This window comes from Elephantulus edwardii, unplaced genomic scaffold (genome assembly GCF_000299155.1).
Source record: "Elephantulus edwardii isolate Elephantulus edwardi_28Jun2011 unplaced genomic scaffold, EleEdw1.0 scaffold00341, whole genome shotgun sequence".
Lineage (NCBI taxonomy): Eukaryota > Metazoa > Chordata > Mammalia > Macroscelidea > Macroscelididae > Elephantulus > Elephantulus edwardii.
The window spans coordinates 1,154,970-1,180,524 of NW_006400091.1; the positions used below are offsets into that span (position 1 = coordinate 1,154,970).

Here is a 25,555-nt window from a genome sequence, read left to right on the forward strand (position 1 = left end):
GACCTCTCCAAAGTACTGAAGAGCAATGGTGTCTCTCTGGAGACTAAGGTGTGTCTGATACAGGCCATGGTCTTTGCTATCACTTGTTATGCATCATAGTTGGACAATGACTAAGGAGGATAGAGGGAGAATTGATGCCTTTGAGCTGTGGTGCTGGAGAAGAGTATTGAGGGTACCATGGACTGCTAGGAAAGCAGATTCATCCTGGAAAGGATTAAACTGACAACTCCCTTGAGGAAAGGATTCTGAAGCTCTGTCTAACAGACTTTGGACATGTTGTAAGGAGGCACCGGCCCTTGGAGAGGGACATCATGCTTGGTAGTGTAGAGGGACAGCACAGGAGGGGAAGGCCCTCTATGAGGCGCATTGATTCAGTGACTGGGGTAATCGAGATGGGTGTGTCAGAGACAGTGAGATTGGCACAGGACAGAGCAGAGTTTAGGGCTGTTGTACATAGGGTCGCTATGAGTCGCAAGCAACTTGATGTCACATAACAACAACAACATATTTCCAGTAGTGGAATTGCTGAATCAAATGGCATTTCTATTTCCAACTTTTTGAGAAAGTACTATAGTGCTTTCCATAGTCGTTGCACCATTTTACACTCCCACCAACAGTGAGTAAGGGTTCCAGTTTCTCTGCAGCCTTGCCAGCATTTGTTGTTTGCTGCTCTGTTGAATTTGCTATTCTTACTGGAGTGAGATGATATTTCATAGTTGTTTTGATTTGCATCTGTCTTAGAGCGAGGGATTGTGAACATTTCTTCATGTGTTTGTTTGCCATCTGAATGTCTTCTTTGGTGAAGTGTCTGTTCGTATCCGGTGCCCATTTTGCAATTGGATTGTTTACCTTTATCTTCTTGTAGTGCTCAAGTATTCTCTAAATTTGAGAATTAAGTCCCTTATCAGACATGTCATTACCGAATACCTTTTCTCAGTCTGTGGCTTTCTTTTTTACCCTGTTGGAGAAGTTTTTAGATGGGCATAGGATTTGATTCTTAGAATGTCCCGTTCATCTATTTTATCCTTTCCTGGTTGTAGGTTTTTCAGGATGCTTGGAAGACTGTTTATGTTGTGGGTTAGAGCTTCTGGTGTTCTTCTCAGCTCTTCTCTAATGAAGGTTATTGTCCTTGGTTTTAGTCCTGGGTCCTTGATTCACCTTGAGTTGGTTTTTGTGTATAAAGTGAGGTGTGGGTCTTGCTTGAGTTTTCTGCAGATCTTTTTCCAATTTTGCCAACACCATTTGTTAAAAAGGCTGTCATTTCCCTACTGATTTCATCTCCTTGTCAAAAATCAGTTGAACAAAGGTAGATGGGCTGATTTCTGAGTTCTCAATTCTATTCCGTTGATCTATGTGTTTGTCATTGTATCAGTACCACGCTGTCTTCACCACGGCAGTGTAGTAGGATTTGAAATCAGGGAGTAAGATGCTTCCTAACTTGTTTCTCTTTTAAGGACTGCTTTGTTTATTCAGCATCTCTTTCCATTCCAAATGAAATTGGAGATTGCTTTTTCCATCCTTTTTAAGGATGGAATTAATAGTTGTATTGGGATTGTGTTAAATGTGTAGATTTCCTTTGGTAGTATTATCATTTTCACAATATTGAGTCTTCCTATCTGTGGGCAAGGGATATTCTTCCATTTCACCATGTCTCTTTTTGTTTGTTTTTTTTTACTTTCTTTTTATTATGTTTTATTATTTTGTGTGTGTGTATACTGTCAAATCTGATCTGACAGGTCCAGGAGGAGATTGCCCCTCCTTCTCCAGCAGAGCATCTGTCTTTTTGTTTTGCAATTTTCTTTGAATAGATCCTTTGTATTTCTAGTTAGATTTATTCCCAGGTATTTAATCTTGTGATTAGATATGGTGATGAGTATTATTTTTCTTAGCTTCACCTCTGTATTTCTTTGTCACTGTAGAGAAATCCAATTTATTTTTGTATGTTGATCTTTTATCCTGCCACTTTTTTGAATTGGTCAAATATGTCCAGTAGTTTTCTTGCTGAGTCTTTAGGGTTTTCTAAGTAGAAGATTATTTTTTAAATGTTTGGAGCAGTACATTTATCAGGAACTACTGGAAATTGAAGCTAGATTCAGTAGAGGATGTGATACAAGGTCTATAATTAATGTTTTCAGGTGGATCTTGATAGAAAACAGGCAAGTCCAGAAAGATATTTATTTGTGTTATATTGAGTATGTGAAGGGATATGACTGTGTGGATCATAACAAATTATGGAGAACATTGAGACGAATGAGAATCCCAGAACACTTAATTGTGAACATGTGAAATCTCCACATAGACCGAAGAGGAGTAGTTAGAACTAGTACTGAATATCCTATGGATTCTCAAAAGAACAAACAAATCTGTCTTGAAGGAAATAGAGCCAGAGTACTACTTAGAGGCAAGGAGGGTGAGACTCCATCTCCCTTACTTTGGGCATATTCTTAAGAGGAACCAGACCTTTGAGAGAGTCATAATGTTGTGGAAAGTAGATGGCTGAAGAAAGAATGGAATTCACTCAATAACTTGGATTGGCGGAGTGACTGCTACAGTGGCCTTGAATATGAGAGAGATCATGATGGTGCAAGATAGAGCAAGTTTATATATATGTATATATATATATGTATATGCTATATATGTTATATATATAAAATACTATATTAATATTATGTCATATATTTATGAGATCATGAGAATGACAAAATAGAGCAAGGTCCTATCATAGATAATATTATATCAATATATATTAATGTTATATATCTGTATATACCTATATCTGTATATTTATATCTATTGTTGTCAGGTGTCATCAAGTCAAATACGACTCATAGTGACCCTACAAACAATAGATCTGAACCCTGTCCTATCCTGTGCCATGAGTTATCTTTATAATTTCTGACATACTTGAGTCCATTGCTGCCATAAGCCTGTTAGACCTCATTAAGGTCTTTCTCTCTTTTGCTGACTCTTCACCTTCCCAAGAATGATGTCCCTTTCCAAGGAATAGCCTCTCCTCCAACATGCCTAGTGTATATGTGATGAAGCTTTGTTGTCCTTGCCTTCAAAGACCACTCTGGCTGCATTTTCTCCAAGACATACTTGTTTGTTCTCTTGGCAGTCCATGGAATATTCAGTACTGTTCTTCAGTAATAAATCTCAAAGTCATTGATTCAAAGTCATTGATTCTCCTTCTGTCATCCTTATTCACTGTCCAGTTTTCAGATGCATAGCAAAGGATTGAAAAGACCGTATTTTACACACACACACACACACACACACACAAAGAAAAAGAGAGAAATTTAAGGCAAGTGCTTGTAGAGGCTGGTAAGTCCCAGTGGGCTATATGTCAGGGTAGAAGGGACTGACCAACCCAAGATCAGCAAGTCAGATGTCAGGATGCTAGCTCAAGTCCAGAGAATCAGAGCTCAGATGGGGATTCAATTGCAGGATCGCCATTTATCATAAAGCAGGAGTACTTTGCAAGAAAGTCCATGTATATTTGATATATACCACACCCCTGAAGCAATACCCTTTCAAATGGTTGACTGCTTATAGCAAATCTCATCATCGTAGTGATTATATTATAGTTGATCTCATCAAGGAAATGGCTATATAAAAATTGCCAAAGCAGAGAATATTGAGAATCCAGGTTGACATCCAACCTTAACTGTCACAGAAACCAAGTCACTACAGAATAATTTCTAGCTTCAGTGATTAGCATTTTTGTAGTTTTTGGGTAATGACTTGTTCAGGGACCATTAGTCAAAAATAAGGTACAAATCCTAATTCACTGTTGGTCATAAACAGGCACATAATTATAATAGTTCTGAAAGGTATTTTTGCTACAGAAGCACTGTGGATATTGTTAATTACTGTAGCAGTAAAGGCATCTTTGTTATCTATTTATTATTTATATTGATTTTCTTACAAAGTTCATATATATTGTGTTTCATACTAGTTTTCATTCACATTTTGTTTCATACAATCATTTGCATGCATGTTTTATAAAATTGTCATTATGTTTTATAAAATTAATCATCATTGGACTCTTTCCCATTTCCTTTACTCCCCCTCCACCCACCAAATTGTGAGACCCTATGATTTTGCCCCTGTACCTATCCTCTCCCCTCTGCTCCCACCCCTTTACCCCTTGAGTCCCCATATATGTTTTACTAGTTCTCCTTCTATTTTTTACAATAAGACTTATTCAGTATTAGTCCTTATGATATGCGTTCACTGAGCATACTGTTCTCCATTCTCTCCCAAGTTATGTAACATATTTTGAAATTGTTGCTCTTGAGTGCTGCATAGTATTCCATTGTGTGAATGTACCACAATTTCTCAATCTATTGAGTTGTGGCTGAATATTTGGGTTGTTTTCATGGTCTTGTGATGGTGAATAATGCTGTTATGAACATTGGTGTACAGATCTCGATTTGTGTCTCAGTTCTAATTTCCTTAGAGTATATTCCTAATAGTGGAATAGCTAGATCATATGGAGTTTCTATGTTCAACTTTTTTAGGGAATGCCAAACTGCCTTCCATAGTGGTTGTACCATTTTACAGCCTCACCAACAGTGTATGAGAATTCTCACCTCTCCACATTATTTTTATGACAATGTCAGGTAGGCACCACAGAAGCATCTGAAAGTTCCTTTCTTAGTCAGCAACTCAGAATAGATTTTAATGGTCGTTTTAGCTACTTGTAACCAGTGTGATTTGGAATGTTTGTCACTGACCTTGTTCTTACATTTGTCCCCTAACAAGGAAAACTTCTGTGACCTGCATGCCTGAAGCAGAGTTCATAAATAAAACATCTGAAATAAAGTCAAACAAAAATCTAGAAAAGGCTTAAATAATTTCTGATACAAACAAGCCACCACATAATAGTTATTTGAGAGACAACATCTTAAAACTACTGGGGGGTGCGGGGAGAGGGCTAGGCGGGTAGAGAAGTGCAGCAATGAATGAATGGAAATCCAAATTCTCTGTAAATGTTCATTAAAATTATTTTTTAAAAAGTTCAGGAGCTCTGGTGTTAAGTAGGTGTGCTAGAGCAAAAATGCAAAACATATAAATTTTTATAACATAGTTACATATATAAACTCCATATAATAGTTTCATATTATTCAGTTTATTATTGTTTTTTTATGTGCCCTAAAGTCCTTATGACTCCTGGCAACCCTATGTATTAAGAACTCTGAACCTTGCTTTATCCTGAGCCAACCTTACTGTCTCTGACACACCTACTTCCATTACCACATTCACAGACTCAATCCATCTCATCCAAGGTCTTCCTCTATTGTGCTGTCCCTCCACCCTTCCAAGCATGTCCCTCTCCACGGACTGGTCCCTCCTTGCAACATGCCCAAAATATGTTAGATGACATTTTAAAATCTTTGCCTCCAAGGAGCAACTTAGTTTCATCCTCTCCATGATGAACCTGCTATGCAGATCAGTTAATTATTACAGAAACAATAATAATGATCTGATGGCCTAGTGGTAAGAAGCTGCACTGTAATTCCTAAGGCATGCAGTTTGAAGCTACCTGCTGCTCCCTGGGAGGAGGATAGGTAGTCTCTTCCCATGCAATTAACTGCCTGTGAAAACCCACAGGAAGGTCAGCTGTGGGTCAGTTCTGACTTTACAGTTCTAAACAACAACAATACTATTTTTAAACCTAACTTAAACTGAAAAACAAAGAACAAAAACCCAACAAACGCCTCAGACTTACTGCTTTCCTGAGACAGAAGCAACTCCTAGTTGCCCCTGTGCTTCATGTTGGAGTGTGAATAGCAGGGGAGGAGATTGCTGTCTTTTTCCTTCTGTAGGCAAGTAGCTTCAAACTGTAGCAGAGCTAGTCCTACAAATTTGAAAAATAACTAGTTACAAAATAATTTTTTATCTTTAAGAAATGATTTAAAAAGACCACTTAATTGTTTTCAAAACAGTCTCTTGGGCTACATAGGCAATCTGCAGGTAGAGCTCTGAGGAGAGATTCTGCCCCAACCTTTTCTTCTTTATCAAGAGAATTTGTACAATCTCAGATCATCTGAATTTAATCTCAGATCATCTATATTTAAATTGACCTAAGTAATCTGAAACACAGAAGACAATGTTGTTTTTCTGGAACTAGTTCTGTTAATGACAAATGCTATCCCCCCACCTCCAAATAAGATACATTTCATGTAGTATGTGTCCAAATTACTTATAAAAATTTTAAGAAACTTTACAGCATAACACAAAACAAAACCTTTGTTGAAATAAATACACTTCTGTTAATTCCTGGGAATGTTAGGACTGTGAAACTTTTAAATTCTTATTAAACTAATGAGAATAATTATTTTGAGAAAAATATTATCTTTTTAACCCTGTTTCCATATTTTTAGAACCATGTTAATTCCAGTAGAGAATTTCAGTGGTTTAGTGAGTAGGAGTTGTTCTGCCAATCCAAAGGCACACCTTCTCTAACGTAGAAAGATGGACAATGTTCTCCCATGTAATTTGCAGCCTATGAAATCCCACTGGAGGGTCAACTATGAGTCGATCCCAACTAATCAGCTATGAGTTGTTTTGAATTTGTATTGCCATGCTTCATTGGAACTGTTCAACAGGCTATTTATTTTTTTTCTGTAATTATATTTTATTAATTTTCATAAATATTTACAGAGATTTTGGGCTTCCACTCATTCATTGTTGCACTATTCTCTCTACCCTCCTCCCAGTTTGTTCTTGTCCAAATGCCACAGTGCTTGTCAAAGCCAGTTCTGATTAATCTTCTTTGTCAGTGTGTCCTTTGCCATCCCTATCACTCCTCCCTGAGAGAGACTTCACCCTGAGTCATAAGGAAAAGGGGATGGCGTATTCTCTTAGCTACTTCCTGCTGAAAAGGGACGCTGTGGGTTTCAAGGTGAAGATCTTCTCTCACTACTCTAAAGGGCCCCTTTGGCAGTAGGAAACACATAGACTATTATGGAGATTGATTTTGGAATTTAGATGCACTCTTATTGATTGTGCTTGGCCGTACATGTTCATATCCTTGAAGATGTATCATGGGGGTGTTGCAACCTAGAAGACACAAATTTGACTAACAAGTTATAAGTACATGAGTCCAAAAATTATGGAAAAGTAAAAGAAAAGATTCTTTCATTGTTTTACAAACCCTCCCCCAGGTTCCCTCCACCATGTAGCCCTCGCTCTAGTCTCCTGTGATGACAGAGATACCCAGTTATATCTCTCTTTTAAACGGTTCTCTCCCTCCTCTGTTTCAGTGCAGTATACATTATTGAACCCATCTTACTCAGTCTCTCCCCAACCCCAAGGACGGTCCCATTCTATAACAGTGGCATCATGTAATATTTGTCCTTTTGTGACTGGGATATTTCACTCAGCATAATGTTCTCCAGAGTCAACCATTTTGAATAATATTGCATGAGTTCCTTGTTTTTTAATGCAGCATAGTATTCCATTGTGCGAATATACCACAGCTTCTCTAGCCATTCGTTTGTTGATGGGCACTTAGGTTGTTTCCAACTCCTTGCTATTGTAAACAAAGCTGCAATAAACATGGGTGTGCATATATCTGCTTGGATGTCAGCTATGGTCTCTTCAGGGTATATTCCCAGTAGTGGAATTGCTGGGTCAAATGGTATCTCTATTTGCAACTTTTTGAGAAAGCGCCATACTGCTTTCCACAGGGGTTGCACCATTTAGAATAGCTCTCTTTAAAGGTCTTGTTATATCAATAAAAAACCCAAACAAAACAATTCATTATGGTTTTATAATATACTTTGCAAATGGAACAATATATAGAAAATTTTTTTAATCAGCTGCTACAAGCTTGACTTATAAGATTCAAAAGAATTAAAAGACTAATTCATGAGAAATTCATGGGATAAGATCAAAACTTCAGCAACAGGAAAATGGTGTGCATTTTCGTCTGTGTGAGGCCACTCACAACCCTGGCCTATACTTGGCCATTGTTGTTGTTGTTGTGTACATTTGAGTCAGAACAGATTCATAGCTGATCCTCTGCTGAGTTTTTCAGAGGCAATAAATTGCCTGAGATGAGACTGCTTATCTTTCTCCTTGGAGTAGCTGATAGATTTGAACCACATGCCTTTGGGATTGTAGCACCGCTCCTTGCCACTAGGCCACGAGAGTTGCCTAAACTCAGTCATACAACATAGACATTGCAAGGGGAAGGAAAAGTCACAAATGGGAACTAGTTTTCCTAGTGTAATCATTGAAACTGTGAATGTTTTCTAGAGTATTTAAAGTACAAACTCCAAACCCGTGACGTTGTATGAAGAAATTCAGGACCATTTATCAGGGATAATAAGAGTTAAGTTGGAACTTGGGCTTTCCAGAGTCAGATAGCATCCCAGTGGGGAGTGGATCCTCTGAGATTCCTTCTCAATAATATTCCAAAACCCATTTTGCATTTTTAAAATTTGCTTCATTCTGCAGCTAGAACCCTAGTCTGTTATTTGAAAATCACTGTTTTCAAGTTAGAAAGGACCCCCAGCATGCACATTGGGGTGGCCTTCAGAAGTGCCAGCTCGGAGCAGGCTTTTAGCTGCTCAGCTGTTGTCATTCAGACAGTAACTGACAAGAAGACAAATTCTACTACCTTGGTGACGAGAACTCCAAAGAAGCCACATTTTTTCTTTTCCATACTTGTCCTTGATGAGATTGACAGGAAAATGGCCAAATCACAAGTGCTGGTTTATATGAAAAGGGTTCCATCAGGGAGCTCTGCCATTACCCCAAGCATGGCTTTCCCCATTTTCAGAGCAAGTTTATTCCAAGTTCAGGACTCTCAGACTCAATAAAATATGACAGGAAGCATGCAACTCTTGGACATGTATTTCTTAAACCTTGTGTGCTTGGGAGTCAGAGGCCATTGGGAAGCTCAATCCTTCTATGCCTCCTCTGGAGTGGCTTAACTGTCCTGCCCCCGGGGCCTCTAACCTTCTTCACAACCCAGCACCTGTTAGGGTTTCCCTGTACCCTTTCATTTGGTGGCTTATATTTGGTTTGCTACAAATTTGCAAACTTCTGAGACAGTTATTTGCGTGGACCTCACACTATTGTGGAGGCACAAAAACTCTAATGATAGAACCAGGACATCACATCACTGGCAATAGCAGAGATAAACTTTGGCAAAAGTTCTTGCAAAACTAGTATTGAAAATAGATAAGAAAAAACAAAACGAGGATGAAACAAATACAGGACCTTCAGTAGCCTCAGAGCTCTCAGTATATAAAAAGGAGTTTAAAATTGGAGGTTGTTTACCTGAAGACTGTTTTGAGAAGCCTGATCCCGAATCCTGGGTGTGTCTACACCACTGACCTCTTTGCTGACAAGAAGTAGTATCAGTGAGCAGACTGGAGTTTCCTTTAAAGTAAAGGGCTCTGTGGATGGTGTTTGTTACTTGGTGTCAGTACAAGTCCAACCCATGGTGACACTGTGAATGACAGATCTGAAACTGTGTAATCCTTACAGTCTCTGTTATGCTTGAGCCCATTGTTACAGTCACTGAGTCAACCCATCTCATTGAGGGCCTTCCTCTCCTTCATTGACCCACAACCTTTCCCCGCCTGATGTCTTTTTCCAAGAAGGGGCCCCTTCTGACAACATACCCAGCATGTATAAGACAAAGTTTCACCATCCTAAAAAAAAAAAAAAGTTTCACCATCCTTGCTTCCAAGGAGCACCCTGCTTGCACTTTCTCCAGGATAGATTTGTTTGTTCTTTTGGAAGTCCGTGGGATCCAGTACTCTTCTCCAACACCACAATTTAAAGACATTGATTCTTTTTCTGTCATTCTTATTCATTGACCAACCTTCAGATAGAAAGAATTGAAAATACCATGGCTTGGATCATGTGCACATTATTCTTTAAACTGACATCCTTGCTATTTGGCACTCTAGAGAGGTCTTTGATAGATTTTTCCCAGTGCAACCTGTATTTTTTATTATCTTGACTGCTGTTACTGGAGGTGTTGGTTGTGGTTCCAAGTAAAATGAAATCTTTGAAACTTATATCCAACTTTCACAATGTTGCCTATTGGTCTGATAATGAAGATTTTTGTTTTCTTAAAGTTGAGATGTAATCCATATTCTAGGCTGTATTCTTTGATCTTACTCAACAAATGCTTCAAGTCCTTTCCACTTTCTGAAAGCAGAAAATAGCACCTACATTAGCCAGCACTTTGTGAGGTTTCATGAAATCAGTACAGAGAGAGGAAGTTTTCTTGGTGTTTGAATTGGTTAAAATCTTACTCATCTCTAGATGTTCTGAGGAGTACTCGAATATGTCTAAAATGATGAGGATGGCATAGGATAGAACCGGGTTCAAATCTGTTTTTCATAGGGTTGCTATGAGTTGTACTTGACTTGATGGCACCTCACAACACAGAACACCACCCTGAGGAACTCTCTTTCTGTGTGCATGCTTCAAGTGGGAGGGAAGGAGAAGTGCTACAAGGCTTCCTCAGGTTTGTGCCTTGGTGACTTGCAAAGGTCAGCTTAGACCAGGCTATTCACATACTCCTTGCTGTGAGTTAGGATTGTCTCATAGCTGACCTTCCAGCAGGTTTTTGAGGCTGTAAATTAGCATGGGAGGAGGTTGCTGATCTTTTGCCTGCAGAACCACTGGTGAATTCGAACCACCAGGGAGGTGCCCATCCTTTGGATTTAGCAGCGCAGGTCTCCAGCAGCGCAGTTCTCCAGCAGTGCGGGTCTCCACCAGGGCTCCCTTCGGAGGAAGCAGTGAAGAGCAGAAGAGGGAGCCTGCCTGCAGTTTGACAGGAGCCTCTCTTTATGCCATGCATCAGGTTCTTCTGTACTCCTTCATAATGTTTTTCCAATCTCTCAAAGAAATTTGCTTGTTTTATGTTTTGAACAAAGAGAAATTTATACTCAGATATCTCTGTAAACCATCCTTGTACAGCTTTGTAATGACCAGCTTATCGCCCCTGGTGAAGAAACACCACACAGCCTGCTTTATTTTCAGCTGTAACACCTCAGTGTATGTCCATTTATTTGGTGAGCTGGGAGAATTCTGGGTAGAAATTTGGAGTGCTGCTTTAACACAGATAATGGTTGTGTTTTCCTTGTGTGTATGTGTGTTAGCAAAAATGTTCCTGTTTTCAATTTTTTTAGTGGCAACAACATTTGTCTGAAGCCTTTTTTTAATTCACCATTTCTCATGTATGAAGTCACTGGTCCTTTTGGTGATATATTCCCCAAACATCGAGGTTCCGTGTTCTCTTTGTTTCTGAAAGTGAACATGTGTGACTTGCCCCACACTGAGAAGAAAATATGCTGCACTGGTAATTGGTCTCAGTAGGAATCAAGAGGCAGTCTGTCATGATGGCTGTGTCCAGGGTGGTTTCATGTTTTCCTTCTCAGATTAATTGTGTCCTGAAATTCATTATTATAATTTTAGAATAATAATAGTATTGGGAAAAAATATACTATACATTTTAACAGGTATTTTTCATTTTCTCTGTGTTTCATTGTCCATGACAGAAAGCATACATTTGAAATATTTTTTCTTACTCTTTTGTTCCTCTAGGTCATATTGGCTTGAGTTACTTATCCAACATCATTATTTGTTGTCATGCCAGTTGGCCTCAGGAACATGCCTGGCTCTCTTCTTGTTCAGATATTCAAGAGCTATAAGATGTTTACCTCTTCTGATGCCTTCCAAGCAGCGCCAAGCTAGAGTTTGTATTTTATCTCTATAGTTTAGCAATCATGTTACCGCAAAGGAGTTTCAGTATATGGGTGACACTCATTCAATGTCACAACAATTTGAACTGAGTATTCTTTAAACAAGTTAAGGCCTGCCTACCATATATATCTTGGTTGGAGTCTGTAGTAGGGTTAAGAGCATGATTTGACCTTTAATGATGGTTCCTGAAAATAATCTATGCAATTCTCTAGCCATTTAAGAAACTATTATGTCAGATCTCCAGGGAGCACCTAAGAATAAATGAGACTATACAGAACAATTGGCGACTAACCCCAGGAAGTAAGGCATAAAGTAATCAGTTATGCATATCAATTTATCCAATCAGTGATGTATATGCAGCAAGGCTCTGGTCTTGGTTATAGTCCTGTGTTTGGATGTTTGAGGAACCTTGTGTATGGTGAGCTCTCATGCACAGGAGAGGCTGGAGTGTCTCTGGAGACAGTGGAGACCCTGTGCTGGGGCCCCCAGTGACCCTCAGACTGCTTCAGGTGTCTCTTCAATTGTACTCTTCCTGGTTACAGTTGGTGGGTAAGGACATATAGGTAGTCTCCATATACTTTTCTACAAGTTCTCAGCTGAAAATCCAGAGTGGCAGTGATCCAGCAGAGAGAGATTTCTTTGGTGATCTGAAAGACAGCATCTTTATAACATGTGAAGATCGAGTTCTTGAGTCACTGGGCAAAAGAGAAAGGTCAGTTTTGCTAACATGTGGTTTGACCTGACTCTCGGTGGTTAGGCTCAGAGAGAGAACCCATGAGGATAATTGAAGTTTGGGAAGGTAGAGGCTGGGTCTCTTTCCAGGTGGGAATGGATTTGTGCTGATCCTTACCATTAAGTTAGCATAAAGGTTAGATTTGCCCACATTGGCCCCTTCCCCCTCCCCCCGCCTGTATAATTGGTACACACACACATTAAATAAACTCATTGCCATTAAATCACATAGGAGGAGATTATCCATTGTTCTCCTGTGTTGTGCTGGTGGATTTGAACCACTGGCCTTGGGGTTGGTAACACAACTCCTTTCCCTCTAGGCCGCCAAGACTCCCTTATATATATATTATCGAGAAATGTATAATTCTTATATAGAAATCAATGTAATTGATTTTCTTTGCTCCTTTTATTTCTTTTGAAAAATGTATTTCCCCTCATTGTTGCTTTTCAGCAGCATTTCATTGTTCTGGTATATATTCAATTTCTGCTTCATCCACGTTGCCCCAGGCACTAAGTGTTCTAGCTCTTTTCATAGCCATGTTTTTTAAAGAGCGTTCCAAGATGGGGAGGTCCTGATCCCATTTCACTGTCAGCTTTCCGGGGAGGGGCAGGGTCCTGATCCCATATCACTGTCAGCTTTCAGGGGGGAGGGTCCTGGTCCAGTTTCACTGTTAGCTGTCTGGGAGGAGGGGATCCTGGTCCTATTTCAGTGTCAGCTTTCCCAGCATGGTGGTAGGCCACCAGTCACTTGTCCTCACCACAGTTTCCTAGCTCTGTCTGTTGGGAAAATAACATATTATAGCTTTACTGCATTCGTTCTTTCACTGTTTGGGCCAGCAAAGAGATAAAGAATTGATGAAGCATAGTGGTGACGGATGGCTTTGGTTTGTTCAGTGTGTGATGGCTTCCATCAACACAACATTTAAGTGGCTCTAGGGAAGAGTGGTATATACTGAGCTCGTGAGATTAGCCCAACATTGCAGAATTCGTCTGAGGGGGCAGGGGAAGTGGGATAGCAGGCGTGTTGCCGGAAGCCCCACTCTCTCCCTCTTTGAGTTCTCACTCTCAGTAGGCAGTTTCTTCTGTTCTCATTGAAGTGGAAGCAGCTCCCAGGATTATGTCCTCTTATGTAGAACTAAGAGGCTTTGAGTGAAAGAGATAGAATACCATGCACAAGTCTCGATGAAGTAAATGCAGAATGAAATGTTGTTGTTGTTGTTGTTGTTATGTGCCATCGAGTCGTTTCCGACTCATAGCGACCCTATGCACAACAGCTCTAAACCCTGCTCTATCCTGCGCCAACCGCACCGCCTCTGACACACCCATCCCGATTACCCCAGTCACCGAATCAATCCATCTCATAGAGGGTCTTCCCCTCCTGCGCTGTCCCTCCACCCTCCCAAGCATGATGTCCCTCTCCAAGGACCCGTCCCTCCTGGCAACATGTCCAAAGTATGTCAGACGAAGCCCCAGAATCCTTGCCTCCAAGGAGCAGCTTGGTTTAATCCTCTCCAAGATGGATCTGTTTGTTTTTCTGGCAGTCCAGGGTACATTCAGTACCCTTCTCCAGCACCACAGCTCAAAGGCATCCACTCTCCTTCTGTCCTCCCTAGTCATTGTCCAACTCTCTGATGCATAACAAGCGATTGCAAATACCATGACCTGTATCAGGCGCACCTTAGTCTCCAGAGAGACACTCTTGCTCCTGAGTACGTTTGAGAGGTCCCTAATGGCAGACTTTCCCATCGCGATACGCTTTTTGATTTCCTGACTGCTGGTACCAAGAGTGTTAACTGTGGAGCCGAGCAAAGTGAAGCTGTGAACACTCTCAATCTCTTCATCATCCATCCTGACGCTGCCAATTGGTCCAGTGGCGAGAATCTTTGTCTTCTTGACGTTGAGCCTTAGTCCATACTGAAGGCTGCAGTCCTTGACCCTTCGCAGTGTGTTATTTGAAATAACGGAATTTATTTGCTATCTGGAAGTTGAGTGTTTCAGCACTGGACAGGTTACTAAACTACCTCCTGTAACTCTCACAGAAAATTGTCCATTTTTCTTTCCTGGAGCTGCTGATGAATTTGAACTATGAGAAAAGTGCCACCTTTGGATTAGCAGCGCAGCTTCCTGTGGACTGTGCAGCAAGAGCTTTTTAAAAACTTGACGTGCTATTGACTAGAAAAAGAGACATGGCCTTCATTTGGCTTGTAGTTTTAGTCTACCCACTGCTGCCAAGTTGATTCTGACTCAAGGCAAGCCTCCATCAGCTTTCTGAGGCTATAAATTAATGAGAGGAGCTTGCCCATCATTCTTCTTCAGAGCAGCTGGTGGATTTGAACTGCTAACCTTTCAGTTAATAGTATAACATACTACATACTATGCCACCAAAGCACTGTGGTTTGGTTGAGCAGTAGGAATAAGCTTGGACTTAAAATGGTTCAGGGTAGTGTACTTTTTGCCAAGTATCCTTTAAATATGTTTTCCAAGAAAATATCTCCAGTGTATCCTTAAGCTTGGATTCTTCTTCCTGCTAGTAAAACAGGAGTCCAGGCTTTTCTGTGCAAGCATGGAGAAAGGTTTATTGGGGAAAATACAAAGCGAAACTACTTTGCAAAGGAAGATGAGGAGGAATGAAGCCAGCCCATGACTCATTCAACTCAGAAAAACCTCAAACACATAGCTGTCAAGTTGAACTGATTCATAGTGGATCCTCCAGTGGGATTTCAAAGGCTGTAAATTCCATGAGAGGAGATTGCCCACCCTTCTTCTGTGGAGGTGCTGGTGGATTTAAACTGCCATGACTCACTGGACATAATAAGATTTAAGTGAGGAGTTTCATTTTTATTCATAAGGGAAGGTGAAAAATTCCAGAAAATGGCCCATATCAGAGGAGTTTTGAAGTGCACACACAGTTGGTTCTCCATGATGAATATTGTTGCAGAGGCTCTGGGTCAAGAGACATGACTTAGCATGGAATGCTGCACACATGTTGTCTAGCAAGGTTCTCTGGATTGATTTCTGTGGTAGAGAGCTTTACTTCTTGCTTGGAAAGGCCAGCTCTCAGTCATGAGTGGTGTTTCTGTACATGCTGCAAGAACTGATTCAGCCTGGTCTCAATTTAGATAAGGTTTTAAGGACATTGATCCACAGAGAACAATGTCTTATCACAGGAGAGGGTTTGCAGTCACCAGACGTTAATACAGAATAGCATTTAAGGCAATAGAAGTGTATCTGGAGGGGCAAGAGGATGCAGTTCCAAGGTGAGCTATGCTCCTTTACCTAGTTTAGCCTTTTAGCACTTATTTAGGAGATGAGACTTTTTAAAAGTACCATTTATTTAAATAACAAGATTTTTCAATGTGTGTCTTCCTCAGGGTTGTTTAAAGTTGGTTGGGTTCCCTCCCCCCAAATATAAATAGTGGTAACTAACTATATGTTTTCTATCTTAATAGCACCAACTGCTGTAAAGCAGTGCTGCAAATAATGCTTGAATAAAAGTGGCCAAGTTAACAACAAAAAAATACTTTTTATATTAGTTTTAAAATTCTTAAATTTGAATGCTTTCCAAATTGCACTTGCATTTAAAGAAAACTGTTGCCGTTTCTACTCTTATTTATTTTGTTTCCCATGTTTATGTACATACTGCACAGTTTTCAAAGCCTGGTAGATAATCTGTCACTATGCTTCTGTAGTCTGTTCCACATCCAGCTATCCAGAGAACAACAAAATTCAAGCTTTAGGAAATACTTCAAAAATTTCATGCATGCATGCAATTTGACCTATCTGAACATGGTTTATGTTTGTTTTATTTTTGTCTATTTATGGTGGGAGGTGGTTGGAAACTTTTAATAAATAAGTGGGGTGTTAATTTTTGTATAGTCTGTGGGCATTTACACCTATTTTTAATGTATTAAAATTGGTGATTATGTACACATTAAATTAATAAAACAGCAGTTTTCTGTTATGATTTGTGAATTCCCTAAGACCTTGGGTTTTTTAAAATACCTTTATATAAAAAAATGATAATACATCTTTATATTTTTAAAAGCATATTGCTGCTCAAGAATGGTACCCTGTTGTCAGAAAGGCATACATTCATAATTGTACATTTAACATTGTAAATAACCTTATGAAATATTTTTTGATTGATGCTATTCAAAATAAAATTTAAATGAAGTAAAAAAAAAAGTACCATTTATTTACTGTCAGTGTATTTGGTGAGGTAGCATTCACCCAGTTTGTAACCCAAACCTTGCCTTGGTTTCAGTGTAACATTAGTGTGATTAAACATGTAAGAATCTCTCATTTCTCATTCTTACATAAAAATCTCTCCACAGTGTTAAAAGTAGGCTTTTAATCAAGTGACTTTCCCAGCCAAGTATTGTACCAGATACTTGGTTTTCTTACTGAGTGAAGATGGAATTGTGTGTCTGTGTGGAGGCGGCCCAGTGGTTGTGGCCCTTCTCTGAGCATTGTCTGATTAATTCTCCCTTCCTCCTCTCCAACCCCTATCATTCCTTTTCCTCTCACCCTCCCTCCTTCTTTCACATACACACCCCAACCCGAAACCTTCCCTACACATAAGCAACTGAAAAACTTGTGATACCAGAGTTGGGGTCTCATAGGAAACAGGACAGACCTCTCAGCAGGTCAGGCATGGAAACAGGCTTCAAGCTTAACTGTGCCCAAGGGTGGGGCTGGGTGACATCCTCTATGCTAGTGGGGGCTGGCATGGCTTTGAATCCCCTGCTGATGCCCAAAGAGAGAGCAGCCAGCTTCCTTTAGTGTGCTCTGATGGGGGAGGTAAAAGCAGTCAGTAGTCATATCAGGAAATGGACTCAGACCCCTGATTATACAGTTTAAAGAGAAGTCTTTTGCCAGGGCTTTCAGAGGAAGTGTGAGGAATATATTCCACCAAGCTGTGTGTGTGTGTGTGTGGGGGGGGTGTGTGGTATGTATACCAGCTATCAAAAAGGCATATCTGCTGACTTTATGCCTCAATCCTTTGTCTAGGCCTCATTACCAGTACATAACCAGGTTTTACCTTCAATTGAGAGTGTGGACGGTTCAGACCCTTTAGCAACTCTTCAGAATCCCATCGGGAGATTAGAGGCAAAAGAGGAAGAGGATGAGGATGAGGACTCTGAAGAATATGAGGAGGAAGATGTTGAAGACACAGACATGGACGACTGGGAACCAGATCCACCTCGGCCCTTTGACCCTCATGACTTATGTAAGTTCAAGACACTCATCTTCAGAGGAAATAATAGATGTTTCGTGTGTGTGGGGTGTGTGTGATAATAATCCAAAAACAAAAGGGAAAAATTGTTGCTATAGGACAGTGGCTGCGGGACAGAGGCTGCAGGACAGTGGCTGTAGGACAGAGGCTGAAGGACGGAGGCTGTAGGACGGAGGCTGAAGGACAGTGGTTGTAGGACAGAAGTGTAGGACAGAGGCTGCAGGACTGTGGCTGAACGACAGAGTCTGTAGGACAGAGGCTCCAATTTCTTTCTGAGTAGATTGCACTTGATGAGTGAGAAGTGGGTTGGCATTTTAGCCTGAGTTTCTCTCAGAACAGAGCTTGAGCTCCTAATTGCTATTGTAAATTTTTCAAATCCTGGAATATTCAGGTCATTTCGGTTTTAACAAGTTTGCTCTTTTGTCTTACCTCTCTATATTAGAATCTTTGTAAACATGTGCTATATTCTACACACAGCTTTAGATTTATTAGTGTTGCCCAGGCTTGTGAACAACTCTACCACATAGAAGGTTCAGTGGTTTTCCAGGGTTTGCATGAGGATCCAGGCTACAGACCTGGCTTTGTTGTTCCCTTGACTACACGCTGGGCTGTCACCTGCCATGCCCTTCTGCATTCTTAACTCCTCACTCTTTGAACCTTGAGGTTGTTCAGAAGTTGCCAAACTCACTGTTTTTCTCCTGGGGCCTGGCTGAGGTATTGGTGGTCAGTGACTTAAGTGACCCAAGAGATAACTTTTGTTTGTTTTTCCTTTAATAAGGTTCAAAGGCAACCTGTTGCTCAAATGGATGTAAAGCTACTTTATTTTGTAGATAGTAATAAGTAGGTTATCCTTTGCCATTGAATTGATTCCAACAGAGTGACCCTATAGCCTTCCATACCTTCCTTTGAGGTCTTCTCAGGTGGGTTGGGTTTAGTGCAACAATGAATGAATGGAAATCCAAAGTCTGTAATTTTTCATTAAAATTAATAATGAATATTTTTGAATGTTGGAATGTAAATTCATTCTCATTTACAATCTTACACTCAAACTTTTAAAAGTTAATAGAAAATTTATAAATCATACTGAGTTTTCATTCAATCATTCAGAATATTGTTTCTCGAAAATGTCTCATTTGAGTTTTGAGTGTAGCTGCCAGCTGTCTGATTCTCCCACTCTTTTATTTGATTTTTTTCTACAGCATGTTGAAAGAAACTATCTTTCCTTGAGGGGAAAATAAATGTCTCTTTTGACAATGAAAAAATTTATTTTATATTGGTTTGCTTACAAAGTTGATATACATTGTGTTTCCCACTATTCTTCATTCACATTGTGTTTCGTACAGTCATTGCTCATGTGGATTTGCTTTTATTATTATTATTTGTTTCTTTTTATCAATAACTATATTGCAACATAGTATACATATTATAGGGAGCTCTAGTGGTAAAAAGCTGCAGAATAGTCCTGAAAGCATGTGGTTCAAATCCACTAGCCATTTTGTGGGAAAAGGGTAGGCAATCTCCTACCATCCAGTTTACTGTGTCTGAAAACCTGCTGGAGGGTCAGCTATGAGTTGATTCCAATGTGATAGGACTCAACAATACTATACATACTGTAAGGAGCTCTGGTGGCCTTAGCAGTCAGGAGCTACACTGCTATCCCAAAGGCATGCAGTTCATATCCACTAGCTGTCTTGTGGGAGAAGGATGGACAATCTCCCCCCATGTCATTACACTACCTCTGAAAATCCACTGGAGGGTCAGCTATGGGTTGGTCCCAGCTCAACAGTGCACAACAACATACATACTATAAAATGCATACATTTTCATTCAGCATAATGAGTTGTTTTTTTCTTTTCTTTTTGGACATAGTAATTTATAAATTTCATGGTAATTAGTTTAATTTTAGAGCACTCTGATGTCATAGTCAGTAGGGAATTGTGCTGATAACCCCAAAGCTGTGCATCTTGGGAGATTCCAATCCTCCAGCAGGTATTGGGGAGAAAGAAGGGTGAGCTCTCTCACCCTAGTTAGGATTTAAGTGTTGGATATCTGATCGAGGGTCACTGTGAGAAGGAACTGACTCCAACTGAACAATAGTCGACTTGAGCTGGGGTTTAATCCTAGAGTGTAGTTCTTCCACTGAACCACATGCAGAATTCATCTAACTCCATTTAATTATGACACAGAAGCTTTCATAGACCAACACATCCTATTATTTTTCTCTAAAATTCAGTTGTATGGGTCAGGTGTAGCTCAGTATGGCTCAGATGGTTCAGGTATGATTTAGTTGTGACTCATTGTGGTTCAGATGTGGCTCAGCTCAATGTGGCTCACTGTGGTTCAGGTGTGACTCATTGTGGTTCAGGTGTGGCTCAGTATGGTTCAGGTGTGGCTCATTGTGGTCCAGATGTGTTTCAGGCGATTCACGTGTGGTTCTTTGTGGTTCATTGTGAATCAGCGGATTGAGGTACAGTTCATTGTGGTTATGTTGGCTCAGCCATGGTTCATTGTGGTTTAGTGGTGAAATTCTTGCCTTCTATGCAACAAACCCTATTCAGTCCCAGCCAGTGTATCTCATGCAGAACCACCAACCCTCAGTCAGGGAAGTTTGCATATTGCTGTGATGTGGAACAGTTTCAGTGTGCCTTCCAGACTAAGACTGACCAGGAGAAAAGGTCTGCTGGTCTACTTCCCAAAATCAGTCTGAGAAAATCCCATGAATTAGCATGGGATAACAATGAGTGAAGTTGACCTGTCTCACTACAAGAGTTTAATTTCTGCAGTGAGCTGAATCACTGCATGCATACAATTTTTTTGCCAATATATTTTAAGTCTGCCTGATTTTAGGAGAAAAAGAATTGGATTTTATTAATCTGTGAAAATCAGTACAGTTTAATTGAATTTTGAGTTAGGTGAATTTTGGCTTTGAAAACACAAATGTAGGGGTTTTCCAAGTCAAGCCATGATTTTTGACTGTGGTTTAAGGTTTTCTTTCTTTTGCAGGGTGTGAGGAGTGTAACAATGCTCATTCGTCAGTGTGTCCAAAGCATGGCCCGTTGCATCCTATCCCCAACCGGCCAGTGCTCACAAGAGCCAGGGCCAGCCTGCCTTTGGTCCTCTACATAGACAGGTTCCTGGGAGGTGTCTTCTCCAAGAGGCGCATCCCCAAACGCACCCAGTTTGGTCCTGTGGAGGGTCCCCTGGTCCGAGAGTCTGAGCTGAAAGACCGTTACATTCACCTAAAGGTAATTTGTACTTCATCACATATCACAAATGTTAAATGCTCATTAACATTTTCCTACTTGAGTCTCTTATTTCAGAATCATAGTATCTCTTCACTTGCATTTGCATTTTCCCCCCTACATGTAGTTGGTTTTAAGTAGAAACTTTATCACCAATGAAGTGGCTTAGTGATAAGGAATTGAGCTGCTGAAACAGAGGTATGCTGTTCGAATCCACCAGCTACTTCTTGGGAGAAAGATGGGCATTCTCCAGTGTAGTTTGCTGTCTCTGCACACCCACTGGAGGGTCAACTATGAGTAGGTTCCAACTTAACAGTCCATAACAACAACAAGGCATTACCTGAGTAAATCTGAGAAGTATAGTTTTTTAGGTACAGTTTTTATGCTTTTTATTTTGCACTAATTTGACTGGAATGCAGAGGATTTTATAGATTCCAGTAATGCTTGCTGAAATTGAGGACCTGAAGCACTTGCTTCAGAAGGTCAAGGACTACAGCCTTCAGTATGGATTGAAGCTCAACATCAAGAAAACAAAGATTCTTACCACTAGGCCAATTGGTAGCATAATGATAGATAGTGAAGAGTTTGAGATTGTTAACAGCTTTAGTTTGCTTGGCTCCACAATCTAGCAGCCAGGAAATTAAAAGACGAATTGCGTTGGGAAAGTCAGCTTTCGGAGACCTCTTCAAAGTACTGAAAAGCAACGATGTCAGTCTGGAGACTAAGGTGCACCTGATTTAGGCCATGATCTTTGCAATTACTTTCTATGTGTCAGAAAGCTGGACAGTGACTAGGGATGCTAAAAGGAGAATTGGTGCCTTTGAGCTGTGGTACTGGAGAAGAGTATTTAATATACCATGGATGGCTGGGAGAACAAACAAGTTCATCCTAGAGAAGGTGAAACCAGGCTACCTCTTAGAGGCCAGGATTCTGAAGCTTCGCCTGACATACTTTGGACATGTTGCAAGGAGATACCAGTCCCATGCTTGAGAGGGTGGAGGAACAGTGCAAGAGAGGAAGACCCTCGATGAGATGGCTTGATTCAGTGACTGCAGTAATGGAGGTAACTGTGTCAGAGACATTAAGATTGGCAAAGGATAGAGCAGGGTATAGGGATGTTGTACATAGATAGGGTCACTATGAGTTGCAAGTGACTCAGTGGTACATATCAACAACAGTAATGGTTTTAGGTAAATTACTTTTCAGGTTTTTTTTTAGTTATTAACAGTGGATCTGCTGTGTGGAATGAATCTTTAGTTACAGAATATTGCAGCTTATGATAAAGTATGTTTAACAGTGCTCTCTGTTTTCTGCTTGTTGATGATTCTCACTGAAAACTAAAGAAGGATAGTGGAAAGGGGAGAATATTTGAATGTGTTTTTTGATAAATTAGTTGCTGTCATGGGAACGTTTTCTTAGGTACAAAATCTCCAAGAAGGAATATCTACGTGTAAAGAAAAATACCTGTCACCTGGCTACAGATGGTAAATTAATGCATTTGAATCCTAAAAAGAGGCAAGTTATAATGATATGTAGTGATGTTTGCTTGCATTTTTTTTTCTGGATTATTTATAGAATACTTCAGTGTGTTAGTTTTGTGAAATATTATATGAATCTCCACAATTAGATTGTTAATTTTTAAGCGCTCCCATAGTTGAATAAGAGTATCTCTTCTTATTTCCATTTGACAAGTCACAATTGCAATATCTTTTTAGGTACAAAAGGAAGAATCAGGTTCATAGTAATTTTAAGAAACAGTTTTTCTGTCATGTCATTTAAAGTATGTCACATTAGAAAGTTTTTCTCTTACTTTAGGTGTAACTTTTTACTTTCTCTTTGATTACAGATTTCTCTTGATAAAGGGGACAGAAAAGACCGGGATTTGCATGAAGACCTGTGGTTTGAGTTGTCTGATGAGACTCTTTGTAACTGGATGATGTTTGTCCGCCCAGCCCAGAATCACCTAGAACAGAACCTGGTAGCTTACCAATATGGCCACCATGTATATTACACAACAATAAAGAACATAGAGCCCAAGCAGGAACTTAAGGTGCGTGCGGGGGCAGCACTACTGTTTGCTAGATAGGCTCTTCCTGCTTTTTTGCTCCAACAGTGGAATTTTTACTAAATGAGCTTTCCCTTTTACTTCATTTACTTATTAAACATGTACTATTTTTAAAAAGGAAATACATATACTATAATAGTCCTGTAAATAAAACGTAGTGAGAACTACAAAGTTTTGTACCTATGAAAACATTGAAAAATTGGGCTACTTGTTTTGGGGACCAGATTGGTATTTGTTTGTGGAGTGATAAAAGATGAGAGTCACCGTTTATCCACATTTAAAAAAAAACACCAAAAACATTTGCTAGGAAACAAGAATTTTTGTAAAATAGGATTCACATGTATTAGTGCAATTCTTTTCTTTGTTTAAATGCTTCATTGTACGTAACAATTCTTGTACTGCTTCTGATATTAGGGATTTATTTTTGGAGGGTAGTTTCTGTGTTGGAATTTATCTAAATGATAACTCTTGGCCATGAAATTTTTGCCATGATTCTAAGGTAAAATTGTTTTGAGATGAGTTAATTTTCTAAAAAGCTGTGAACACTGAATGGCACAGTGCCTCCTTGTGTTAAGACTTGGCTAATGGGGTGAAAATACATTGTAATGTTCGGATATAAATAAAAAGCTTTGAAGTTGGAACCAACTCAGAACAGTGAGTTTTCAGAGGCTGTAAATTGCACAAATGGACATTGCCCATTTATCTCCTTCAGAGCAGCTGGTGGATTTGACTCTGTACCTTTGGGTTCGAAAAGGAAGCTCTTGTGGCTTAATGGTAAGGAGTTGTGCTGCCAATCCACCAGCTGCTTGGAGGGAGAAAGATGGGCAGTCTCTTCTGGAGGGTCAGCTGTGGGTTGATTCCAACTTGATGATACTCAACAACATCAACAACAAAAGTTCCCATGGCGGGATAGAACAATAGAAAGTTGAAAGAAAATAATTGCCAGCTAAGGATCCTATACCCAGAAAATTTCTCTATCAAATAAGAGGGAGAAATTAAAACCTTCACAGAAAAGAAATAATTTTACAAATTTGTGAAAACAGGACCAAAACTGCAAGAAATTTTATGTGAAAGTCTTCACAAAGAGATACCAAAGAAAGTGGATGGACCAGAAACAACCAAAAAAGAAGCACAACAAAATGACAATGGTAAAACCTGGCCTGACAGTAATCACACTTAATGTGTGACTAAATGCACCAATTAAGAGAAAAAGAGCAGCAGAATGGATTAAAAAACCAAAGCCCATCAATACATTGCCTGCAAGAGATATATCTAAAAAAGAAGAGAAAGACAGACTCAAAATCAAAGGGCAGGAAAAAATATACCAAACAAATGACAACCTCAAAAAAGCAGGAGTGGCAATACTAATCTCTGTTAAATAGATTTCAGAATGAAAATCACTATAATAGATAAGGAAGGGCATTACATACTTATTAAAGGCACAATAGATCAAGAAGACATAACTTTGGACAACATTTATGCACCAAATGATAGATCTGCAAAATACATAAACAACGTTAACAGAATTGAAGAAAGAAATAGACAGCACTACTATAGTGGTAGGAGACTTCAGCACACCACTATCACCAATGCATAGGTCAACCCAAAAGAACCTCAACATCGATGCAGAAGATCCCAGAGTCACTCAATGAAGCAAGCATAACCCCAAACCAGGCAAGATACTACCAAAAAAAGAAAAATGCAGACCAACATCTTTCATAAATATAGATATAAAAATCCTTAATAAAATCCTAGCCAATAGAATCCAAAAAGATATAAAAAAATAATTCATCATGACCAAGTGGGACTCATAAGAGGTATGTTTCAACGTAAGGAAAACAATGTAATTCACCATATTAACAAAGCAAATAAAAGAAAAGGCATTTGACAAAATCCAACACTCCTTCCTAATAAAGATACTCAGCAAAATTGAAATTGAAGGGAATTTCCTTAACATAATGAAAAGTATATATGTAAAACCAAGAGCCCAATGGAGAAAGACTAAGAGCATTTTCCTTGAAAACAGGAACCAGACAACGATGCCCACTGTCACCACTTCTATTCAAAATTGTATTGGCAGTGCTTGCTAGGGCAGTACTACAAGAGAAGGAAATAAGAGGCATCCAGATTGGCATAGAGATGGTTAAAGTATCACTATATGCAGATAATATGATAGCGTACACAGAAAACCCAAAGGACTCAACAAAAATCTTTTAGAGCTAGTAGACCAATTTAGTAGAGTGGTAGGATAGAAAAATCAGTATCCAAAAATCAGTGGAAATTCCTCTACAGTAACAAAGAGAACTCAGAGAAGGAAACCAAGAAAGCAATACCATTTATGATAGCCAACCACAAACTGAGATACTTGGGATTGAACTTAACTGGAGACATAAAGACCTATACAAAGGATACAGAACATTTCAGCATGACACAATAAAAGACCTAAAGAAATGGAAAAATGTGGTGGTGTTGATTGCCATCGAGTTGAGCACGACTCATAGTGACCCTACAAACAAAAGGCCTGAAGCCTTTCAATAA

General features: G+C 39.6%; 1 protein-coding gene across 2 annotated transcripts in view; it reads left to right on the forward strand.

Annotated features, from left to right (window-relative positions):
• PRDM10 (PR domain containing 10) overlaps nucleotides 1-25,555 on the forward strand; it is a 136,922-nt gene that overhangs the window by 24,291 nt on the left and 87,076 nt on the right. For both annotated transcript variants that reach the window (XM_006901737.1, XM_006901736.1), the window contains exons 4-6: nucleotides 17,485-17,704; nucleotides 20,714-20,955; nucleotides 22,799-23,002. In XM_006901737.1, the coding sequence (XP_006901799.1) occupies nucleotides 17,485-17,704; nucleotides 20,714-20,955; nucleotides 22,799-23,002 (666 nt within the window). The remainder of the gene's footprint in view (nucleotides 1-17,484; nucleotides 17,705-20,713; nucleotides 20,956-22,798; nucleotides 23,003-25,555) is intronic.